At 38.5% G+C, this 25,790-nt stretch overlaps 1 protein-coding gene across 4 annotated transcripts in view; it reads right to left on the reverse strand.

The window, feature by feature from the left end:
• Nucleotides 1–25,790, reverse strand: part of Ptp99A (Protein tyrosine phosphatase 99A) — an 874,937-nt gene that overhangs the window by 411,432 nt on the left and 437,715 nt on the right. For all 4 annotated transcript variants that reach the window (XM_073962747.1, XM_073962759.1, XM_073962758.1 and 1 more), the window contains exon 6: nt 8,664–8,845. In XM_073962747.1, the coding sequence (XP_073818848.1) occupies nt 8,664–8,845 (182 nt within the window). The remainder of the gene's footprint in view (nt 1–8,663; nt 8,846–25,790) is intronic.

Here is a 25,790-nt window from a genome sequence, read left to right on the forward strand (position 1 = left end):
CAATCATACAGACTGGTGTTATAGTTTCGATGTTACAGCCAAAATAAGCACATATTTTGGTCAAAAAATTATTTTTTGTTTGAAAAAATATTTTTTCACATGCATTATGTAGGAGAAAAAATTGTAAAAATCTATAGGAATACTTTTTTCATTTTGCTTAAATCTCCCAATAAAATAGACGGATTTTGCTTTATTGACATTCATATTAAAGCTTTTCCATTAGGGAAGGTAATTGGGTTGATGAGGATGTATCTCAAAGCTTCTGAAATGGAAATAGAGGTCAAATAACCCATTTTCATTTATATGCATTTTAAAATACGTGTAAATCGCGTAATTATCAAAATCCTTTTGTCCGCATGTGATTTTCGTGTACAGCAAGACCATATCTATTAAGTTGTATATATTTTTCGAAATATAACTTGGACTCTAAGATGTAGTATCGGCTGCATCTTAGCTTTAAAAAACCTATAAAATATCGCTAATTTGCGCAAAGTGCATACAATTTTTGTCCGCATCCGATTTCAATGTCCACCATGAAAATCTACATCGATATATATCTATTTGAAGGCGATCAATCAAGAACCGCGGATGTAGCATCACACACTATTTTTTGGGATAAAATGAATGTAGCTTCCTTATCAGTAAAGTTTTCAAATCTCTGTTTCCGCTAAAACAAAGATGCTGCACTAGTTTTTTCATTGCAGTGGAAACGATGCGCAGAAAACGCGATGAAATACGCGATATTTTCAAAAACAATTTAAGGTGATTTTTTTACTTTGGAATTTCTCGTAACTCGCGTTTTAGTAGATAGATTTTCACGAGGAATGATTTATTGGATCCGAAACGTAAAAAACTAAAATGTGCAATGGAGTACGAAGTATTCTAGAGACAATTGCAAATATTAGACCCGAAAAATATGATTTTTAGAAAAAAGTTCACACAAGATAAGCCATATCGGTCCACTCCTTCAGGTACCTCCCCCACAAAAGTTCAAAAATGTTCGGAAAAATTGTGCACACGATAACTCCTAATGGGACCGATTTGGTCCACATTTTACACATCTTTAAATATTTACCAGATATAGATCAGGTTCGAATATGGACTATATTTGTCCACTCCTTCGGGAACCTCCCACACAAAATTTTGGATAAATGCACTTAAAGTCCTGCTCTCGAATCACTTTGATTTTTGTTGAAACATCTTGCATTCGCTGCCTCAATTACGGCAGTAAAATTTTTTTCAGGGGCAAGTTCATACTTCTTGAGAAAACAGCCCGAAAGTTGTAAAAAAAACCCCTATGGCACCATATGTAGTGGCTGGAGGGCTCGAACCGCAGGCTAGTGTGATAAAAAAGCCCTATCTATCGATATCCCCGCAAATTTTTGAGCTTTAATACTATCCATAATTTTGTCGGTGCATACGGCCAAAATTTTGAAAACCCCCCTAAATACATTTTTTTTTTTGGAAAAAAGTATATCAATCACACAGGCTGAGGGTATATCTCTGTCGGCAAAGCCGACTTATACTTTTTTACGCGTTATATCTCATTTGGCTCTCATTTATGGAACATAGTTGTACAAATGTATGTACATTCAAATTAGTAGTATTTCGCATAGGATACGTAACGGCAGTCGCACGATAGTTTGCGAAATACATGAAGGCATTTTTAGACGGAAGTGCGTTACTGCTTTCCTTTCGTACGGGTTTTTGTGCGACATACATGTTTGGGGGTGCTTTATTCGCACACATTTTCGTTTCGAAATACATAAACAGGGAGTTAGATATTTTTCCGACAAGAAATTTTAGTCAATTTCACCCGCTAAATATCCGATCATTATACAAAGTTATTGGCATTATCCCTAACCAAACCTCTAAGCTCGTGCAAAAAGATGTCAGTATCGAATAATAACTGCGACTGATTATGTTCACACTTCCCACAATTAAAGCTGTGGGATCTCTGTATATATTAGGCTGTAACTCTGTTATCTGACCATTTAGATCAACATAATTGGCTTCTATGGAAACGTCAAGAGTTCCCCTCCTGAATATAATTTACGTATGTGGAACATATCTTCTAGGATTAAAGCTATAGTCATTATAGTAAAAATTTTACCAATTTTCACACAAAAGTTTTGGTCAATTTAACACGCTAAATATTATATGTTCATCACACTAAATTGCAAGCTTCTTCTTTGTCGTAAACCCTAACCTTACATAAAGTTTTGCGTCGATCAGACTACTACTGCGACCTACACAGCCGCTACAAAATTGGATAAACGTTTTCTTTTTGGGATCTATTGTGGTCTGAGCCCGACCTGCATAAAATTTTTAATGGACGGACACACATCTCAAAATCGCTTTTTCTCGTCGATATATGAATTTTGGTATACTACAAAGGGGGTCTGCGACGAATTTTTAGCGGTGTTACATGCATTTTTCGAAAAACAAACTTATAATACCCTTTCCACATTGTGACTTTGACAGTCCGCCATTTTTAAAAATGGATATTTTCAATTCTTTTGCGCTTAAGGACAAGATTATTAGATTCATAATGGACCCACAAAAACATGTGCTGATTGGTTTGTTCGTTTCCGAGATGCAGTGAGCACCGCAAACTGCTTTACTAAAAACAAAACAATTCCGAAAGTAGCTCAAGGTATGATCTTCCAGATGTAAACAACATCTTCTAATTTTTTTGTAGATTTCTTGTAAAAAATTCATGGAAAAATGTTTTTTTTTCTGTTTAATAAGTGGCCATAACCCCTTAACAATTATTTTTTTGGGAAAGTTCAGTGGAGGATAGAGTTAAATTTTAATTGTGACTAAATTGTGATACAAATGCTTGGAACAGAATAATTAAAAAATTGCTCTCAGAAGGCCTGTGGTTCAATCACTTTACTTCGGCGGTAGCAATTCGTACTCGTGGTTTCGTAAGACACGTTGTTCGTACTCGTCGATAAACAGTAAGTCCCATATCATCCCAGCAAAATGTTTGTAGCCAAAGAAGTAGTTGAATCATGAGTGCAAGTGATTTCGGACTACATCTTTTTACGTGAAAGAAGTCATGATTTTTAGAAGGGCATGGTGCAGTGAGGATACTGTCTAATTTGCTTCTTAAGCACACTTTTTGCATTAGTTCTTTGTAGTGAATAAATAAATATACATTCCATGGAAAGTATTTTGAATTGATTTTTCGATTCATTTAAAAATTGATTCGCAAGCATGCAATTTTATTCTGGAAAGTTAGCTTTTATTACTCAAAAATACCCAAAAACATCTTAAAACGCTTCTTGCATAGAGTCATGCCAACATGTGATAAATATCTAAAATTGATTGCTGACATCTTTCACGTAAAAAGATATAGGGGGTTATCATGAATGAAATTTCCCCGTGAGTTTCGTCCTTCCGCCGTTGCAACTTAAGGGAGAAATTGAAAAAATTCATTGCCGTTCATGATAACTCCAATAGTCACTTGCAATCATGATTCAACTACTTTTTTGGCTACAAACAAGTATGCAGTCGGACATTTCTTGCACCTATGACTATATTTTTGGATACAAACAATTTGCTGAGTAATTAAAATACCATAAAATAAATTGTTTCTTGTGTTCTTAAGCATTTTATTTGCAAAAAGTTATTATAAATGTAAACATTGCTAAAATGTGAAAATTTTGTGAAATGGATTCAAATCGGACATTGTCAAAATGTGAAGAACGGAATGCATTTTTCATGACTCTGCGCTGACTGCTTCTAAAAAAGCTATTCAATCACTACTTCACATAGAACAACTTCAAATAAATTTAGCTGGGATTGCATACACTCATTGATATGAGAAGTCTCCCTTGTCCCTTCGAGGATGTTCTGGGAACATATGCATGTAACGATGCGGTGTTCCCTAAAAACAGCAATGGAAGAAGGAACCGTGTCGAACTTTTTATGCCTTCCACCATAAAACATTCCTTACTAAAATAGAAAAGTTAGTTACCTTTTCTGTCCACAGTTTTAGGTGCAGAAGCTTTTCGATCACGGAAACCCCAAATTAATAAATTGGGTCAACAAATGTATCTAAATATGTCTTCAATCGGGCGGTAGCTTTATATGGGGACTATGTACATATGTATATCAAAGTGTGGACTTATGCCACAAATGCCAAATCACAGATAGTTCGGCCAACAAATTAAGTTATTTCTTCAAAATCGGGACATACGTGTGACATATGACAAAATATGGACTAATATTAAAAATCGTGGAGTTGTATTTTGAGCGCTAAGTACCTCAAATGTCAAGTTACAGCTAGTTTGGTTGAATATTGTAGCTAAAATCATCAAAATACCGAAAATCGGGGTTATACCAAAAGATGCATCTATGTCGACAATTTTTGATGGTGAATTTTTGTGACCACTAAGAACTTCAAGAGCCACATAACAGGAAGTTCGGAAAAAAATTTAGCGAAATCCTCAAAAAAATATATCCGGAGGCACTGTTACATGGGGGACTATACCAAAATATGGACCTATGTTGATAACACTGACCAACGCAACTTTTGTTTCATTCGAGTTGTTCTGTGTTTCTACTCAAATTATTGAGTTATTTTCAAATCATGAAGCTGTTTTTCTCTATCTGCTCTTGTTTTCAAGATATAGCTCGGGACCCTATTTTACGATTTTTACCCACATTTGTGTTATCTTTGCCACCAGAAATATTTTCTCGGTGTTTCTTAAACATGAGTTTATTTAAGAAGATGTCATGTGATCGATCTAAATAGGTTTTGCAACATTCATCGTGAATATACCTGGGGAAATATAGAAGACTCATGTCGGACTTTGTAAGAAAAGCGTGTTTTTAGTACTTTAAACCATAATAACGTCATCATGACAGGCCGCAGGTATATCATATTATATATCAACATACGTGTGATGTGCATGGCTATCTTCCAGTGTCAAGATGTTAAATAAGGCGTAACATCCAAGATTTTCGAGAGGGTCGTGAAAATTTCATGATACACTGTAGACCTGAGTTGACAAATTTTTTAGGGGTTTAGCTACATTTTCTACCGAACTACCTTTAATTTGACATTTAAGGTAACCAGTGGTCACAAAACTTCAAATTACAGGTAGTTCGGTCGAAAATGTAGCTAAACCCCTCAAAATACAGAAAATCGGTGGGTTTCATTATATGGGGCTATAGCAAAACATGGACTATGTTGACAATTTTTGGTGGAGGTGTTTTGCTACCAGTGGGAAACTCGTATGTTTAATAACAGATAGTTCGGTAAAAAAGATAGCTAAAATCGGAATGTACCGTTATATGGGTGTTATTCCAAAACGTGGGCCGATATAGCCCATCTTCGAACTTAACCTGCCTATATCCAATATCTCTGGTTATTTAAGAGGTATATCAAAAACAAAACCTGACATGGAAAGTAGAAAATATCACACTACATGTAAAGTAGGTTATCGTAGGTGGTCAAACAACAGAGATATCGCAATAGTCGGTAATGCATCCTATTTTCCGATTTTTTTTTGTAATCACGCTACAGGTTGCACTTTTGATCGGATCGTCACGAGTTGGGAGTTGATTCGGGTGCCTCGGAGAAAGAAGACTATTAAGTTTGGTGATAGTCGGATAATATTCAGGAGTCGGAATAAACAAAACGCATATGTGGAGAAAAGTCAACTTTTTTATGCGAATATCTCCGCTTCTGGTAGGAGTATTCCAAAAAAAAAGCCCATTAATGGAAGAAGAAAAGAACTCCTTTATATTGATGCAAAGTATGTTGCGTGATTGTGCAAACAACCGAGATATCGCATAAGTCAGTAATGTATCAAATTTTTCCATTTTTTGTAATGACGCTACAGGTTGGAATTTTGATCGGATAGTCACGAAATTTTGGGGGAAGTAGGGGGCCCCACAGAGGAAGAAGCCTATTGATTTTGGTGATAGTCGGATAATATTTAGGGGTCGGAATAGATAAAAACTCATGTAGAGACAAAATCAAAGTTTTATTCTTTGTTAATATGTCGGCTTCTAGTAGGGGTATTCCAACGGCAAAGCCTGTCAATGGAAGAAGAAAATATTACCATTACATTGGTGTAAAGTAGGTTGGCGAAGGTGGTCAAACAAGGAAGATACCACAATAGTCGGTAATGTATCCAAGTTTTCCATTTTTTGCAATCACGCTACAGATCGTAATTTTGATCGGATGGTCACGAAATTTTGGTTGTTTATGGGGGCATATTGTGTTTGGTGGTAGTCGGATTATATTCCCTAAAAGAAATTTTTACCAGTGAAAACCTTATGCACAGGGGTAGTGGTGTAGTGGGTATCACATGGTCGGCCCCGTCCCGACTATAGTCTTTGCGCACTTGTTTTTTCAATGCGTTTGGTTTAAACCTTTCACATCGTATAATTCGTTCCAGATATAGGTCGGGTTCGAATACGGACTATGTCGGTCTAGTTCTTCGGGTAACTCCCACACAAAGTTTGGAAAAAGTAAAGCTTAAGAGCTCCTCTCGGATTGGTTTGAAATTTTTCAGCAGGTTGTCCTTGCGCCTCCCTTTACGACGGTAGAGATTTTTGGGCGCGATTCCATACTTTGCGTGGTAATGGTCTTAAGGCTCCAAGAAACCCTGCCGGCTGCAACTGAAATGGAAAATACGGAAAAAAAACTCTGGCAGGGAGTTTTTGCTTGGTTCAAACATTGAATATTATAATATTTAACCCGGTCATGTATCAGATTGAAGAATTGACTAAATCAATCCAATCCTTTAGGTACCTCCCACACAACAGTTTAAAATGTTTGTGTAAAATGATATTCAATTCCATAATGAATTCCCAATACCGTTATAAAAATATTCTTATCGACAAATTAATTTGTTTTTATACCCTCAGCATTTATGCTAACGCGGGTATATACACTTTCATCGAAATAATGCTTTTAGACCCCAAGTATGTTTGGACAAAATCCGTTTCAGACAATTTGGAGTCGATTTAGCAATGTCCGTCCGTCTGTCTGGCTGGTTCTCACGATAACTCTCGAACGGATGAACCGATTTGGTAAAAAATTTGGATTTCGTAATATTTTGTCCAAACTTAGTTTATGTTCGAAGGGTTATATCGGTCCACTCCAAAAGTTCGGAAATTTTCGGAAAATGTGTGCACTATATAACTCTTGAAAGGAGTAACCGATAAGGTCCATATTTTCCCACACAAAATTTCGGAAAAGTTCAGTTTAGGACCAGTTCTCCAATCTCTTTGATTTTTGTTGTAGCAACTTGTATTCACTGTCCCGCTTACGACGGAACATGTCTCATTTGGGGCAAGTCCATACTTCCTGAGAAAATAGCCCGAAAGGTGCAAAAAACCCCCATGACACCATGTGTAGTGGTTGGAGCGCAAGACAACTCTTGAACGGGTCAACCGATTTGAACTTCGTAATATTTTGTCCAAACTTAGTTTAAGTTCGAAGAAGGGCCATATAGGTCCACTCCTTCAGGTACACACATAAGTTCAAAAATGTTCGGAAAAATTGTTCGCACGATAACTCTTGAAGGGACTGACCGATTTGGTCCATACTTTGCACATCCCAAACTTGGGATCTCGTAATATTCTGTCCAAATTGTATTTATCTCCCCCACAAAAGTTCAACATTTGTATCTAAGTGCAGTTTAAGGTCTGTTTACAGCGATATTATGTTTTCCGAGGAGAAGTCCATGCTTCCTGGCATACTGCTCCAAGAGTTATACGATGACCCACTGAAATGACTAGTGGGCTCGATACACATCGAAAAGATATAACTCCTAAAATAAGATCCACTTCCATAAGAGATATGTCGGTTCATTCCTTTAAGTACCTCTTCTGCAAGGCTTTTGAACTCTAATCCTAATCCACATTTTCATCCGCAAGTTCAAATGTCCAAAAATGCCACAAAATACTGAAAAACCCTAAATAAATTTAATCGGACCGTTGATGAAAGTTTCAATTCACATAGGCTGAGGCAAAGCCGACTGATACTTTTTTACTTGTTCATACATTGTATTCCCTGACATTTATTGTGCAATGAGGGCATGCAAAACATGTCTTAATTAGTAGAAAGTATTTTCCGCTGGCAGTGATATATTGTGAAATGACCAACATCGCCTTCCTTGATCTGATCATATCAAGCCTGCCTCCTTGTTATTTTTTAATAATTGTTTTTATGAACAAGGCCACCTTTAATATTCTGACCAATACACTTACTAACTCCACCCTAGTGCTATTTCGCATAACAAACAGTCGTATATAATATTTGTGCAGCAACAGCTTTTATGTAGTAGTTCCTACTTATACCTGGTTCATAAGCAGTATACTTTTAAATGGTTTCGAAGTTAACTTTAATACAATTTTGTGGTAGTACGTAGGTGGTTGAACAGTATTAAAACTTTTACCTCCATATAATAGTTGTTGTCTTTTAACATTAAATTAGTACGCATCTATTTTATTCAATTTCTAAAGTTTCCTGACATTTAAGCTATTCCATCATTAACAATATCCGGAAGTCAGTTATCTATTGTATAATTGTTTTCCTATTGTTAACCTTAATCGTGTTGACTAGCAACGATGATGACATGGTCTTATTTTATTAACGTTCTCTCTTTTATTCTTTTTATTTTTTTGATACTTACCCTCACGCAAGGTCACTATGTAGTAGGATTCTTTGGATGGAGGACTAATGCCCAGTTTGTTGACAGCTTTCAGGCGAAAGCTATAGACGGTGAAGGGTACCAGACCGGTGACTTGATACGATGTCACATTTGATTTTGTTTGTATTTGTGGCACTTGATCCCATTGACCGTTCTCGCCCACACTGTAAACAAATAGAAAAAGAAGACAGGAAAAGTACCCAAGTTATTGCAAATGGAAATTGATGGTAAAGTAGCAGAATGTATTAAAGAATAATATTTACTCAACTCAACAATTCAAGAAGTTGTAGAGAAGAGGCGTATAAAGTTGGAAAAAAAAAATAAAAAATAAAACAAATAAGGAAACCTTTATGTGGAATGTGATGTGTGTGAGTGAGTGTTTGTTTGCCTCGAATTGTGTTTTAATTCAATTGGATTTTCTTTTACACTTTTGACCACACTCACATATGTACGAGTATGTGTATATAAAAAATACACTTGATATGCTTCTTCTTCTTTTGCAAGAAAGTAGAAATGTAATGTTTGTTTTGTTCTTAAGAAATAACCACTTAAATGCACATTCGTCTCAGTTTTGCCCCCTTTTAACAACAGCAACAACCGTATAGTTTTTATGTGTACAAGTATTTGAAAAGGCCCAACAATGTTGTAAAGTGTCCAAGGGAATTGTCCGCATTACTAAAATGGAAGACATTGGGTTTGGTCTAATATAAGGCTCGGGATATCTAATTAAATAGTGCATAAAAGCATAGCTAAAAGGATAGAAAAAATATAAAAATAGGCGATCTGAAAAATAAGACAAAAAATAATTTTGGGTGTTAACACTTCGGATTGCTGTGTAAAGGAAGATTTTCCATCACATTCCATATGTGGTGTGTGACGAGAAGTGGAGAAAATTGTCGAAGACTATCCCCAGTATTTTGGGATTCTTTGTAGGAGATAAAATAAAATTTTGCTTCCGGAAGCAATTGTAGCCGGTGCCTAAATAGATGGAAATATAAGCACTTACGTCGTGAATGTTAACGCCTTATGCAATTATGATGATGATGATGCAATTATTCTGATACAATATTATCTGGTTTATGGTGATTTTTTGAGATGAAGATTGAACAAAATAAGTGAAACGACTCCACCTTGCTGCACATCCGTTTTTAGCCCGCGATATTTGGACTTTTAGCCTCGTAATTCGACTAAATTAAGCCAAGTAGTGACTTCGTTTGGAAGGGTGCAATTCATGATTTAGGAAATAATTGATCGAACGCCTTGGAAAGGACTAGACTCGTTGAGTCCGCTATGACTGACGCCTCTGTTTTAGGTAATTTGCAATATTGGTCTTAATCTCTTGCAAATCCGTTGTTGTGTTATGCCCTTCAATGAAGTTATGTTGGTGGGTAACAAGGTAAAGCTTCTCCTTAAGGGTTGGAGGCAACAAGTATTCTAAAACTTATGCTACAAGTTAAAGAAGAAAAAGTGGATGGTAGAATTCTCCATTGGTAACGGATTTGTCGGTAGTCCAAGTCTTTTGCACCGAACTTCTTCAAACATGTACATTGACATGATACCTGGGCTAGGGATATGTAAATCGTCTTTCGTTTAATCGATTAATTGACTTTTTGGTTTGAAAAACCAAAAATCGCAGCAGACTTTAGGTTATATAGAAAATTAAAAATACGGCTTTCGATTTTTCTTATTATTTTTTTATTTTTTATATAAGTTTTAAAATGGCACTCTCTATTAAGAAAAATTTTCACCAAAAAATCGGAGAGCGATTATGGACGGCAGAAGAAATATCTGCGACAAGCTCAGATGTAGATACAAGGTCCACAAGTCCCTAGGCGGCAGCACTTGGCGTGCAGATAAAGAAACCTTGTTGGCCACATATAAGGCGATATGTAGGTCTGTGGTAAGCGCGCGAGCCATCCTAATCACCATATGGTAGATAGGACCACCCACCCAGGCATGTCAGGAAGGATTTTTATGATCAAGAAAGATAGGTACAACATTACAAGAGAGAACCCCTAGTCCATATGGTAAACAGTTCATTATCCGCATACGTTAAGATATCAATGCTATTTGAAGGGGGCGGAATACAGGATAGGTAGGGTTTAAACAGTTTAGCAGATATCAACCCCCTTGGGGAACTCCCTGAAAGTTTAAAATTTGGCCGGAGGGTTGTCTGTTTTATGTCCTCAAACAGCGTGGAGAGCTTGACGGTATCAAAGGCTTTTGATAAGTCAAGCGCCACCATCACTGTTCTGTCACACGGCCTACTCTAGTTGAGTCCTCAACTAATATGTGTGGAGATGGCCTGCAGCGCTGTTGTCCTGCTGTGCAGCTTACGGAATTCATGCTGATGATCGGCAGGTGGAAAGCTGTTTCTGACGCTGAGGAGGACTAAAGCCTCAAGGGTCTTTAATACGGGCGACAAAAGCGAAATCGGCCTGTACGATTTACCTTTGATGGTATCCGTGCTTTGCTTCAATAACAGGACCACCCTGCCTATTTTCCAGACTTCGGGAACGATGTGGGTGGCTAGCGACAGGTTGAAAACCGGCACTTCCAGCTGTTTCAGCATTGTCATGGAAATTCTATCAGGGCTCAACGCTTTGGATGATTTAGCGTTCCTGATGACATTCGCACAATCGTCCATTGTAAATTGTGGTGGTTCATCCTCGGCAGGAAGAGATCTAATGCGACGTAATACTCTTCTCTTCGACATGTCACCCCCGGGTTGCTCGACAAACTGTCGATTGAAATAACTTGCACAACTCTTCAGATCAGTTAGCGTAACGTGACTGAGGTTCTATCTTTCTTCTTTCCAGTGTTCGACAGTGACTCAACCGTTGCCCACAATTCACTTATTGCAGCTCAAATGTTGCATATATTCAGATGATTTAAACAAATGTTCCGCTTATGCTTACAGACCAAATTGTTAACATTCAGTGTTAGCTCCCTAACTCTGGGGTCACTGGGGTTTGCACGGCGAAGCTCATCACGCTCATTTGCTAATCCCGTTCCCTCTGTTGGGAAGTTTTGTCTCACTTTGGGTATTCGACCAGCAGATATATGGCGATCGGCTGCAGCAGTAATGATGTCTCGGAACGTCCTTTCTGCTGCCCGAAAATCAGAAGGGGTGGACAGATCTCTGAAGCGGCGATTAGTGAACTCTCTGAAATACTTTCCTATGATTGACGTTCAGAGGTGAAGAAATCGGGCGGTCTGCTGATGGAGACAATTATGTGGAGATGGTCTGATCCAAGAGAAACGACGTTTCGCCAGGTGATGTCATTTGTCAGACCAGGTTTCACGATGGTTGTATATGGCGAACTGTGACAGTCCCGCTAATTCTGGTAAGAGCGTCCTCATTGACCGTGCAAAGCTATTAATAAACTCAACCAGCACTATACCTCTCTGGTCATGATGAACATTAAAGTACCCCAAGACCAGATGGTTATGATCATTATTATTTCATGTACGGGTCATTAGAGTCAGGCTCAATCAAGCTAGGGAGCATAATAATGACAATGGTCGAAGTTAGGAAGATATAGTACACCGAATCAAAAAAGGACGTAGCGCGTTTTATTCTCTCAAGGTAAACAAAATTGAGGTTATTTAACTTGAATATTAAATCTGTAGTTTTGTAGGGATGTGAAAACTGAGACGCAGTGACAAATGAACAAGTGCCTGCGAAGAATAAAGGGTATATTATGGCCCAATACCATATCGAACATTTCACTGTGGCGAGAAACTAAACAGGAACCGTGTGTGTGTGGGGATGTGTTTACGCAACATGCAGCAACATAGTCCCTGACGTTGTGCCTCGCATGGACGAGTCTAGAACAACCCCGGAGATACACCCACTGCTGATATCTATTTCAACTCATCGAAGTTTGTTGGAAGCGGATGTGACAAACTGGACACACATAAATTGGTCCTGGGTTTTCTTCCGTCCCTGCACGGAGCAAAAGTATCTGGAGCAGGCATTCCAAAATGCTGCTCCCAACACGGAAAAACGATACAAATATAAACACAGAGATGGCAGTCTTTGGCAGTCTAGTTCTATTGCAATTATCGTTAGTTTTACAGAGTTTGAACCTGGAGACCCACAACTAAACTCTTGTCTAGTTTCATGGTTGTTGTTGTGACCAATTACTCGTTGTACTCTCCGAGAGCATTACAGCTTCTCTCTAAGGAGTGCTGACCTTTCAGGAGCATATTCGTAAATATAGGTCATTGTTCTCTTTTTTAATTTTTTCATAGTAGTATACGATCGAAATCCCATACGGGACAAGGGAGACTTCCTTCCCTCTTATCAATGTGTGGCACCCCAAACACTTATAACGACGAAATCTAAAAGTCCAGGCACTGTTATATACTCTTTCTTCAACCATATCAGTATAAATGTTGGCTTCACCTGGCATTACTGCTATCTAAAAATCGTCGGTGTCATGCTTAAGTGTTCTATGGTTTTCCGGTATGCTCTTTCTGAATTTTTGGTCAGCTTTCTCCTATCAGCACTAGTTTCCGAGATACCCACGCTTCGACGCTAAAGCTTAAACTTTTTTCAGTTATAAAATTAATATTTTAAAAACATACAAGTTTAAAAACACATTTAAAAAATCCGAACTTTAATTTTCGATTTAGAAGTTCTTAATTTATTGAGGCAAATATAGAAAAAAAATTTTGTCACTGAGCTCCATATGGTATACAATGTTTCACATTTGTGTCTAAGTGTGGATATGGAACAAATCGGCAAAAATTCTATTTTTAAAAAAATTCTCTATAACTTTTATATACCAATACATATATCTCTATATTTTTGCCAATATGTTCTATATACTATTATTAATAATTCAAGTCAAAAAATATAAATTTTTTCTTAAGTCAGCTCCACGCAGTTGTGACGCAAAACATTAAAAGGCTACTATCTCAAAACGGGCAAATGGCGACACTTAAGCATGACACCGACGAAATGTTTACAGAAGAAGTCTATCAGTTTTTACTTTTCTTTTATTTTTCTCCACTGAGGCAGAACTTTTTGATCGTAGCCCCAAAAGGACCCTCTTCTGGTTTTGAACATTTTTAATCGTCTGTCCTTTTCCACCATCTTTCTTGTAGGGCAAAAATATTAACTTTTATTTCTGAACTTCAACCAGTGTTAGAAACATAGCTGTTCATTCATTTTATATAAACAAAATATTTTTTCTATATTTGGGGTTTTTCTAGATTTTCTAGAAAGGGGCTTGGAGATTAGTCCTTGGTTTTGCTAATAATTAGCGTTGCTTGGTATCTATCTATTACCCCATGCGTCTCTATCGAATTTTTCAAGATTTCTTTCTTCCATTCCAATTAGAATAATAATACATGTTTATGGGGTCACTTCCTTTAAAATCGTTCAACTAATCCACACTACAATATCTTTGTTATTTTGAATTATTTAAATGTAAAACATTTCGTTCGGCATTATTTATAATCTTTGAGAGCTAATTTTTTTTGTTTTGTTTAAAAGTGTCAATTTACATTGAACGAGAACCCAGTTGCAAACAATCGTGTCGACCACAGTCATTTGTTTGAGTTACTAAAACCTTTGAACAAAAACGTAAAGTAAACAAAGCAGAACAAATGAAGTTTGTTCTTTTTTGTGATTTTCTTTTGGGGCATTAACGATAAAAAGAGTTGTTGGCCTTAAATGTTAGCATTGTCCTTGTCATTGTCTTTTTTGTTCGAAGTAGATTCTCGAAAATATACACATGTTAGAGGCAAAAGTAGAACTAGGAATATTGGGCAGAGCAGTTAGTGTATCATTCCCAAATTGTATCGACTGGATGTCTGAGGCGAAAATACACACACCTACCCACACCTATGTATTGAAAAAAGTAAATTTCATTGAGCTGTGTTTGCATATCCGTGTTGACGTTAGGTAAAGGCATCCCTGCTCCAGCTATTGCTGATACCGAAAATGATATGTTGATTTTTTGTTTAAATTTTTTACAAAAACACTTGGCAAACACAACCTTTTTGTCTCCCTGGGCTACACTTGTAAGGGGCCTATGCCCTAACATTTTCTGTTATCTTTTATTATTTTGTTGATACTTTTGTTGGCCATAGTTTAGGTGGTTTAGAATTTTTGCTTCTGTTTATCCCCCCGAAATGTTTACTGTTTGTCTGGGATTAAAGTTTGCTTCTTTCAGTGCCATTTTGTAGGCACATTTAACCCACACTAAGAATCTTCACTACATACTTGTGTTCATTCGTTGCCCACACAAATTCATGGACATAAGCAAATAATTCGAAAAAGGCCAGGTTAAAGGGATATTTTCCCAAATAAATTGTTGTTCTTTTCCCCAAAGGTTCAAGTTAATCAAGGGCTGAAAAAATGGTTCGTTGGCCATTTTGCGTATGGCATATTTGATTGTTTGTTTCATAAAAGGATTACGACAAAAGATTCTTCAAGATTTCATTCTTGGAATAGTCATCTTATCGCTTAAGAACCCTGTTGCTTGACAGAATATTTAAAGTGATCTCTTTATGTCATAAATTTCATGGCAAAGTCTCAATAACATTGTTATAAAATATTTTTAGCAATTATGTGGATGAAAATCTGCACCAAAGCCTTACATAAATGCATACGTTTTAAAATAATGACCAAGTTAACAAAATTAAGTCATAAAATACCAAATGGTAACAAGTAGTATTTATACCCTCAGCCTTTAGGCTAGAAAGGGTGTATATACACTTTGATACGACCAAAAATGTGCCTCATCGAAATAACGGTTTTAGACCCCAAGTATTTTTGGACGAAATTCGTTTCAGACAATTTGGAGTCAATTTAGCCATGTCCGTCCGTCTGGCTGGTGCGCACAATAACTCTCGAACAGATCAAACGATTCGAACCAAAATTTGGGTACGGTAATATTTTGTTTAAACTTAGTTAAAGTTCGAAGATGGGCCATATCAGTCCACTCCTTCCAGTACCTCCCCCACAAAAAAAATTGTTCTGTAAAATGGTGTAAACGATAACTCTCAAAGAGAGCAATTGATTTGGTCCAAACTCATCGTATTATTCCTTCCAAATATAGATCGGGTTCGAATATGGTCTATATCGGTCCACTCCTTCTGGTGCCTCCCACACAAAATTTGGGAAAAGTCATGTTTAAGAGCTCCTCTCGCGTCGTTTCAATTCTTTTTTCTGTGGTAAGTCAATACTTCCTGAGATAATGGCTCAAAAGCTCCAAACCCCCGCCGCACATACCGAAATATCTATTTTGCAAAATAACTCTAAAACTAATGTTTGGTATATGTCAGTGATTTGGCATAGCCCCACATTACGGTACCTATGGGTAGTATCAAACGAGAAAAAGGCACGTTGACTAATTCTGGTCTAGAGACTCTAAATTTGTAGCCAGAAGTGCATTTTCCAGGTTGTACTGATCTAGATGGTCATTTGCAGCAAACAAATCATAATCAGGGCTGTACGGCACAGGACGAGCAACTGATTGATAGATTGACTAGCATCCCAAGACTTAAATGGGCGATAGACAGCTTCCGGCCCTATAAATTCCCTGGACCGGATGGCATTATACCGGCTATGCTGCAAAACGTGGCTGATTCGGTATTGGCAACCATACAGGAGATACATATATACATAGCTAACTCATGGAAGGAGGTAACGGTGACTTACATCCCCAAAGCTGGGAAGCCAAGTCACACACTACCTAAAGACTATAGGCCTATTAGTCTTTCTTCCGTCCTCCTTAAAGCTCTAGAAAGACTACTTGACTATGACATCCGGTCTCATTTAGGCCCCACTATTATAAGCAACTCGCAGCATGCCTATATTAAAGGCAAGTCGGTAGATACTGCCTTACATGAGGTGGTTGGATATATTGAGAGGAGTATGGAGTGATCGGGCTTCACACTTGCAGCCTTCCTCGATATAGAGGGAAACTCCAACAATGTAAAGCTTGAATCCATTCACAATTCGCTCATCAACGCAGGAATTTCCTCTATCCTTGTTAAATGGGTTGATGAGATACTGAAGAGCAGAATCATCAACTCTAGGAGAGAGTTCAGTAAGGAAAACTGTTTGCAGAGGTACGCCACAGGGAGGAGTTTTATCACCCCTTCTTTGGCTCCTTGTAATAAATGAAATTCTTGTGAAATTCAACCAGCTAAGGACAAAGGTAGTAGCCTATGCTGACGATGTTGTTATCCTCATTAGTGACAAGTTCTTGCCTACCATATCAGACCTTATGCAACGTGCTTTAGTGCACCTGTCTCGCTGGGCTCGCGCCTGTGGACTGGGAGTGAACCCAGCAAAGACGGAACTCGTACTATACACGAAGAAGCGTAAACTTCCCGAATTCCTGCCACCAAACCTGGACGGAGTTGTCTTCAAACATTCTTCGGAAGCCAAATACCTCGGTGTGACCCAGGACCAACGCCTAAGCTGGAAAAGGAACACTGAAGAGAGGGCAAAGAGGGGTTTTATGGCACTCTATTCCTGCATGAACTCCATTGGCATAAGTTGGGGCCTCAGACCAAAGGTCATACACTGGTTTTATGACACAGTGGTTCGTCCCATATTTACCTATGGCGTACTTGTCTGCTCTGCTCTCTCTGGAATAGTGCACTTCTGTCCAAATTATCCAGTGTTCAAAGAACTGCATCTCTGCTCACTTCTGGTGCTATCAGAAGCGCACCTCCAGCCGCTTTGAATGTGATACTTGATCTCCAACATCTGGATATCATTATTCACTTTCAAGCGGCGAAGACGGCGTTCAGGTTCAGAGAGACAGGGGTGTGACAGTGTTCACGATTTGGACATGCAAAGGTCCTCCCTCCTTTTAACAAACTACTTGAGTTCAGTGGACTCAATCACATTATTGATTACATACCCACTTCACTCAACTTCAACCCAATAAACGTGGCAATTCCCAGCAGGGATGCCTGGTCTAGTGGAAATCCTCCTCTTGGCGGTCTGGCCATCTATACAGACGGCTCCAAGATGAAGGATGGCACAGGAGCCAGGGTTTACTGCGAGAATCCACCAATTAAACAATCCTTCAAACTCAATGATAATTGCAGCGTCTTTCAGGCAGAGATTTTTGCCATCAGGAAAGCAGTGGATATGGTTAAAGAACTTGAGAGCAGCCTTGAAGGACCCGTGACTATATTTGTCGATAGCCAAGCGGACCTTAAGCCCTTCAAGTAGTGGACCATAAATTCAAAAGCTATACTTGACTGCAAAAACGCTCTACTTGAAGTACATGATGTCGTTGATCTTTGCTGGGTTCCAGGACACAGCGATATAGCGGGGAACGAAGAGGCGGATGAACTAGCACGGGGTGGCTTTCAGTCGACTGACCTACCAGTAGAGTCATCTACAAGACCACCAAAGTGATACTACATCCGAAAACTTTGCGGCTTCTTCCTTGAGAAAGCAGGGCAAAGATGGCAAACGGAACCTGGTTGCAGGGTATCCAAGGAAATCTGGCCTAGCTACTCCCAACACAGAACCAACTCTTTCTATTCACTAAATAAGTAAGGGATAAAGACCACGGTCACAGCATGGTCAGATCCCTAACTTCTAGATGGGACAACAGTAGTGGGACAAGATCCAGATAAAAACTGCAGCGCCCACCACAACCTCAGCAGCCACACACCCATATCCATAACCATCAGCCACCTCTAACCTACACAATTTTTCTATTCATCACATCAAACCACAACAACATTACAACCATAAGCAATAACCAATCCTGTTCACCTACTTACTTACACATCACTTCAGAATCTGCAATAGACCAATCACCAAACATAACTTTTTTTAAGGATGATCACAATGAACCTCAAGTTATCCGAGTGGAGTAGCTGCCAACAATGGTAGCTGCACGTCCTAAAACCAAACCCAAACCATACGGTACCTATAGATTTTAAAGGAAACACTTGATTCAAAATCGATTTATACTCGTATACGGCATAATTATTGTGTTTGGTTTTGTTTTGTCAGCGGCTAAGGGTATATCTCCGTCAGCACAGTTAACTGATACTTTCTTACTTGTTTTATACTCAGTCATCGGTCTAACGGGAATGAAGTGTTTTAGAAAGGGCCACATTATATCGACCATTAAAAATTTTTTTTGTTCCCTTCCCTTCCCTTTTTAAACGCCGGAGCAAATTAGCTCTTCCGCATTCGAATCCAACCACTTAAACCGCTGATATAGATAATTTGAAAATAACAAGTAAAAAAGTATCAGTCGGCTTTGCCGACAGAGATATACCCTCAGCCTGTGTGAATTGAAACGTCCATCTATTGACAATATCGATAACGGATTGCGGATTTTGTAGCTCTTTTTGAAATTTTCCGACAAAAAATATATATTTGGTTTGAAGCTCAAAAGTTTTGGGGAGGATGTACTTTAAGGAATGGGCCGACATAGTCCATTTTGGAAGTAGATCTTGTTTTGGGATTCATTCCTTTTGACATTTTTTGTGCCCACTAGTCATTTCAGTTGGTCATCAGATATACGCGTACTATTTTAGTGACATTTTGAATTTTTGGGGGTGAGGGAAGGTACCGAAAGGTGCGCATCGATAGTGCCAATCTTCAAACTTTAACTTAGTTTGGACTAAATACTACGAAGGCCAAATTTTGGACCAAATCGGCTGATCCGTTCGAGAGTTATCGTACGTATAGTGTCATAGGGATTTTAATAGCTTTCGGGCTATTTTCTCAGGAAATATGGACTTGCCCCTGAAAAAGCTTGCACTGTCGTAATGGGGGCAGCGAATACAAGTTGTTACAACAAAGATAAAAGCGATTCGAAAGCAGGCCTTAAACTGCATTTTTTTCCGAAATTTTGTGTGGGAGGTACCTGAATGAGTTGACATATATAGTCTATATTCAAGCCTGATCTATGTCTCGTGGAAATATTACGATGTGCAAGGGATGGACCAAATCCCTTATTGTCTTCAGGAGTTATCGTGGGCACAAATTTTCCGAATATTTTCGAACTTTTGTATGAGAGGTACCAAAAGAAATGGACCGATATGGCCCATCTTCGAACATAAACTAAGTTCGGACAAAATGTTACGATGGCCAAATTGTAGACCGAATCGGGATATCCGTTCGAGAGTTATCGTGCGCTCCCACCCCTACACTTGTGCCATAGGGGATTTTTACAACTTTCTGGCTATTTTCTCAGGAAGTATGGACTTGCTCCAGATAAAACTTGTACCTTCGTAATGGGCACAGCGAATACAATTTGCTAAAACAAAAATCAAAACGATCCGAGAGCAGGTCCTAAGCTGAACTTTTCCGAAATTTTGTGTGGGAGGCACCCGAAGGAGTGGCCCGATAGAGTCCATATTGGAACCTAATATATGTCTGGTAGAAATTTCACGATGTGCTAAGTATGGACCAAGTCGGTTATTCCCTTCAAGAGTTATGGTGCGCACAAATTTCCGAACATTTTCGAACTTTTTTGGCGGAGGTACCTGGAGGAGTAGACCGATATGGCCCATCTTCGAACTTAAACTAAGTTTGGACAAAATATTACGAAAGCCAAAATTTTTACCAAATCGGCTGAACCTTTCGAGATTTATCGTGCGCACCAGCCAGACAGACGGACGGACATTGCTAAATCGACTCCAAATTGTCTGAAACTCTTTTCGTCTAAACATGCTTGGGGTCTAAAACCATTATTTCGATGAGACACATTTTGCCCGTATGAAAGTGTATATACCCTCGTTAGCATAAATGCTGAGGGTATAAAAAAACCTTAAACTTTACATGTTCCAAATTTTATGTGGGAGGTACACTAAAGAGTGGTACGATGTACCTTCCATATTTGGACGCAATCCTAGAATGTACGCGAGTGTTATGTTAGGCACAAAAAAGTTTGGTAGCTGCCGGCAGATTTTTTGGAGCTCCAGGGCCATTATCTCAAAAAGTATGGACTTGCCCCGAAAAAGAATACACAGTCAAGGAAAAGAATACAAAGTCAAAATTTCGATTTTTAACAAAAAATGTGCCGTTTATTGACCATTAATCGGTCAAAACAATTTGAAGGAAAATTCTCTTATTTGAAGACAAAATTTTGATGTATTTAATAAACTCACAAAAATATATGAAGACTGAACACCAAATTTCTGTAATTTTGGGTGGATAATGTGGCTAAAACCTTAAAAACTCGAAAATTGGGCGGTACCGTTCCACGGGGGTTATATCAAAACGTGAACCAATACCAACAATTCTCTGTAAAAATATTTCGCAAGATCTGGCGAAGACTAAATACCAAATATCAGCTACATTGGTTGTTTAATGTGGCTAAAACCTTGAAAATACCAAAAATCGGGCGATACCGTTCTATTGGAGCTATATCAAAACGTGGGCCTATGTACATCATTTTTATCAGAAAAGTTTTTTGGACCATTGGGAACCCTCAATGCAAAATTTCGGCGTATTTGGGCATAAACATATGTAAAATCTTTAAAATTCCGAAAATCGGTAGGTATGGTTATATGGGGTCTATATTAAAACGTGGACCTATGTCCATAATTTTTATCGGAAAAGCTTTTTGTAAAGTGAAAACCCCGCATTTCAAAATTCATCCAATTTGGTTGATAAGTTTAGCTAAAATATTCAAAATACCGAAACATTAAGAAGTACCGTTGCATGGGGACTGTCCCAAAACGTGGACCGACCTTCCCAATTTTTTGCTCTCGACATTGTCAGTGAACTATAGTATTTATAACAAAATTCTTCTGGCAACTCCAACTCCTTTTATATTTGGCCACCGTTTATTTGAACTCGCGACATAGTGCAGCGTTTTTTCGAGGTTATGCGCCATTATCTCGGGTACTATGGACTACCCTCGAAAAAAATTACAATGACGTAACGGGGACCGCACGAACATCCTCTTACAAAAAATTTCATAACGATTCGTGAGGTGTCACTAAACTGCACTTATTTCAAATTTTGTGTGGGAGGTACCTAAAGGAGTGGACCGATATAATCCATATTCGAACCTGATGCATGCCTAGAGGTAGTATTACCATATGCAACTATATAAGGATTAACGATTTATAGTCATTTTGACGATTTTTTGGCCCAAAATTGAAAAATTACCATGAATTTATGAATTTAAAATATACAAGTTTGATATTTTTAAAATCACTACATTGAAGATGTCTGATGGCAAACAAAAGTTTAAATTGTCTCTACAGTTTATTACATATTCATCGATAAGTATTGAATATTCATTATAAATTCAAAATATGTAGATACATACATATATACAGATCGATGTCAGTCCCTTTTGCTGTTGTTGACAAATTTGTCTTTCTTGCCTAAGTCTGTTTCATTGTGAAAGACTTTTTTGCCTCGAGAAAAAAACAACATTTAAAAAACAACAAAAGTTTCTCAATACTTGATTTGTTTGCCAGCCAGACAGACACATTGACAATCAAATAAAAGTGAAGACATTCAAACTCGGTCGTAAGTTAAGCCATAAACGTCTAGCCAACAATGGCGCGTGACCTTTTTTTCTTTGTTAAATGTTCTAACTTTAACACCGCAGTCATTGGCTTTGCATTACGTCTGTGACATGTCCAAGGTCTGCCTACATAAAATATTGGCTTTTGTTGTTAAGGTTCATGTAAATTGACAGCTGATTAATAGAAACATCTCGCTGATGCGATTTATTGATCTTTGTTATATAAGCTTCAATTGAAAAAGGAGAGGCATAAGGAGATTTAAAAATAAACAGGAAAGTTTGATTGGTTTTGGGAAAATGTGTTGAAGTATTTGTTTGTGTTTGTATTAAGCTTTATTTTGGGAAAAGTGTCCATAACGAAAATAATTGTCATATACAGATGTTTTTGAATTAAAAAAAAAATTAAAAAAGTTAAAATTCCCGTAACCGCCGATTTGTATATCTTATCAGTTCTAATAATAACTGCCGGAATAACAAGGTAAGGAAGCAAATAGTTAAATATTAAAACAAAATTTAAAACCTGAATTTTATGCCTTTTAATTCTCCTTAAAGTTTAAACGATATACAAAATTGACGCCATTACTCAAATGAATTTTTTATTTTCATTTGCCATCCGTCATTGTGTTTAACACCATTGAATTTAATTTTCATGTCACGCTGTGTTGTTGTTTTCTTTTTAAACTATTGAATAAACAAAACTATGTTAAGCCACTCCCGTGATATTTCAGAATTTTAATCACTGCAACTTCCAATAAGATTTTCATTTTGGTAGTTTATAGAAAACAAAAAAACAATCTCCCAACATTATCATTCGCTGCAATAACAAATAATTCCCACCAATACTCGACCATAAATTCTGATTGAATTTATGTTCATAAATAAATTAACAAAGAGAGGGAAAGAAGGAAACCCACCTTTAGTTTATCAGCATCCTCATCAGCATGTGAAATGTATGCTCGTAAGGTCACAACTACAAGTGCCACTGTTTGGCGTTCTGTCAAATAGGCCATCAACTCATGCCAATATAAATAACCATAATTCTGTTGTTTGTTTACTTAAAGCATCATTAAAATTTATTCTGCATGTGGTTGTCGACTGTGGGTGGCGGTTGCCGTTTGAGCGAAAGTGTCATGCTGGTCTTGCAGATTTCATTCGAACATTGTTTTAATATTTCATAATTGTTTTGATTCTGAGCGGAATTCAGTCGTCGCTTGTAATATCAATGAAGGTATAGTGCTATCGAGGGCTGTTATATAATCGACAAAATGTTGGTCAGCTTCTATCTGCATCTTTTCGATCTTTATTTTGGGATTTGCCGCAAGGTAAATATCTGGACTTGCCAGGTCTAAAGCCGCCATAATATGACCCAATTATTTCATTGAGTATAGGCTTTATTCGTTCATACAATATCTTGTGTGCATATAATTTGAGCACACATTCTTATTTCTTTACTTGTGGACTTGACATTGTCAGCTCAGTTTCCATTCACCGGGTATGCGTAACTAGCTAATGCATACATCTATCATCTAGTCGTCTCCAGTGTTGAAAAACTCGGCTGTTAAGTTGTTGTTGTAACAGTGTTTTTATTTTATGTTTGTACGCTCCTTTGCGGCTAAATCTGGGTCTGGGTCTAATGGAGTAAGTTTGGCAGTTCAGTTGAAAAGCTGCAGTGTGTCGTGCGGGCCTGTGCCGCATGCTTGGCAGATATTTTGCATTATGTCATCGATCCTTTCCCTATAGGAATTCAGACGGCTGCAACATCCCGAGCGTAGTTGGGCCATAGCTACTCTGGTTTGTCGTGGCAGCAGACGCTCCTCAACTGCGATATATGGGGGATGTTCTACGAGGACCGCATTCAGACGATAGTTGCTTATAGTATCAGCGCTGCATCCGTGTGAATGCTTTTTAAACCTTGTTGATATAAGGGTTCTCTTTTGTGGTGAGTGGGACCTATCTTTCTAGATCCTGACCACCTGACATGCCATGAGATCCATCATATGGTGATTAGGATGGCTCTCCTGTTGACAACCGAGTACTTCAGCGAAAGCATGCCATTGTGTTGCTGTACCGGAAGAATCTTTGTCTCCTCATGTATATGGTCCACTGAAGACATGACATGAGGCATATTATATTGTTCCAGCGCGCCTTATATTCGGAGACAATACTGGACCGACCGAGACTATACTGGACAGACCGAACTATCGCGTTATATGTAGTCAACAAGGCTTCTTTTTCTGAGCAGCAAGTGCTGCCTTCTGGGGACTTGAGGACCTTGTTCCTACATCTCAACTTGTCGCTGTGGCATGTGCGGACGGCATGAACATGCTGTCGAATGTAACCCCTAGAATTTTGGGTAGTTTGTGGTCGGAATTCTGCTACCATCGACCATGACATTAGACTCTGTTTCACCTCTGCTGCCCATGTGGTGAATAGAGTGACCATAGATTTAGTGGCGGATATTTGCGTATTCCTCGCATGGAAAAAGGTGGTAAGATAGGTTAAATATGAGTTCAGCCTTTCACATATGAAACCAGGGAACTTTCTTGAAGACATGACATTATCGTACAATCATCCGCATACGTTACGATCTCAATGTCATCTGGAGAGGGCGGAATACAGGAGAGATAGAGGTTAAACAACATATCACACCGCAGGTTAACAACATATCAGACCGCCTTGGAGCAATTCCTGTTTCACTCTACAGGGCATGTGCTTGTTGCTGTATGCTGGATGCAGTGTGGAGCTTTTGACAGTATCAAAGGCTTTTCATGAGTCAAACGCCACCATCTCCCTTGTCCCTTCTGGGATGTTTGCGGAACAATTATATATAAATGCCACCATCACCATATATCACACGGCGTGCTCTGTTTGAGTCCTCGAGTAATATGTGTGGAAATGGCGTGTAGGGCTGTTGTGGTGCTATGCTGCTTTCGGAAGCCATGCTGATGATCGGCAACTGTATAGCTATTTCTAACTCTGGGGAGGACTTAAGCCTCAAGGCTCTTTTCTACGGGCGACAAAAGTGAAATCGGCCTGTACGATTAACTTTGCTGGCATCCTTGCCTGGCTTCAGAAACGGTACCACCCTGCCCATTTTTCATACTTCGGGAAAGATGTCAGGTTGAGAACTTTAGTGTTATAATCGACTCCTGGCACATCAAGCTGTTTCAACATTACCATGAAGATGGCCCAAGACGTTGTATGACTTAGCGTTCCTGATGACATTCGCAACATCATCCATTGTTAAGTGTGGTAGTTCATACTCGGCAGGAAGATATCTTATGCGATGTAGTGCTGTTCTTTTCGCCCTGATACTCCCGCCGTGCTCGACAAACTATTGACTGAAATAATTTGGGCACCTCTTCGGATCAGTCACTTCGGGTATTCGACCAGCAGGTATATGGCGAACGGATGCAGCAGTGATGATGTCTGCGGAACGTCTGTTCGGGAGATCTCTGAAGCGGTTATTACTGAACTGTCTGAAACTCGGCCAATTAAATTCCCCATGATATACGAAAATTCGACGTTCAGAGTCGACTAGAGCGGGTGGAGACAATTAAGGATAGATGGTCCGATCCAAGAGAAATGACGGGTTGTCAGGTGACGTCATTTG

The sequence above is a fragment of the Musca autumnalis genome, unplaced genomic scaffold, assembly GCF_047663935.1.
Source record: "Musca autumnalis isolate F117 unplaced genomic scaffold, ASM4766393v1 scaffold_1, whole genome shotgun sequence".
In the NCBI taxonomy this organism is placed as follows: domain Eukaryota; kingdom Metazoa; phylum Arthropoda; class Insecta; order Diptera; family Muscidae; genus Musca; species Musca autumnalis.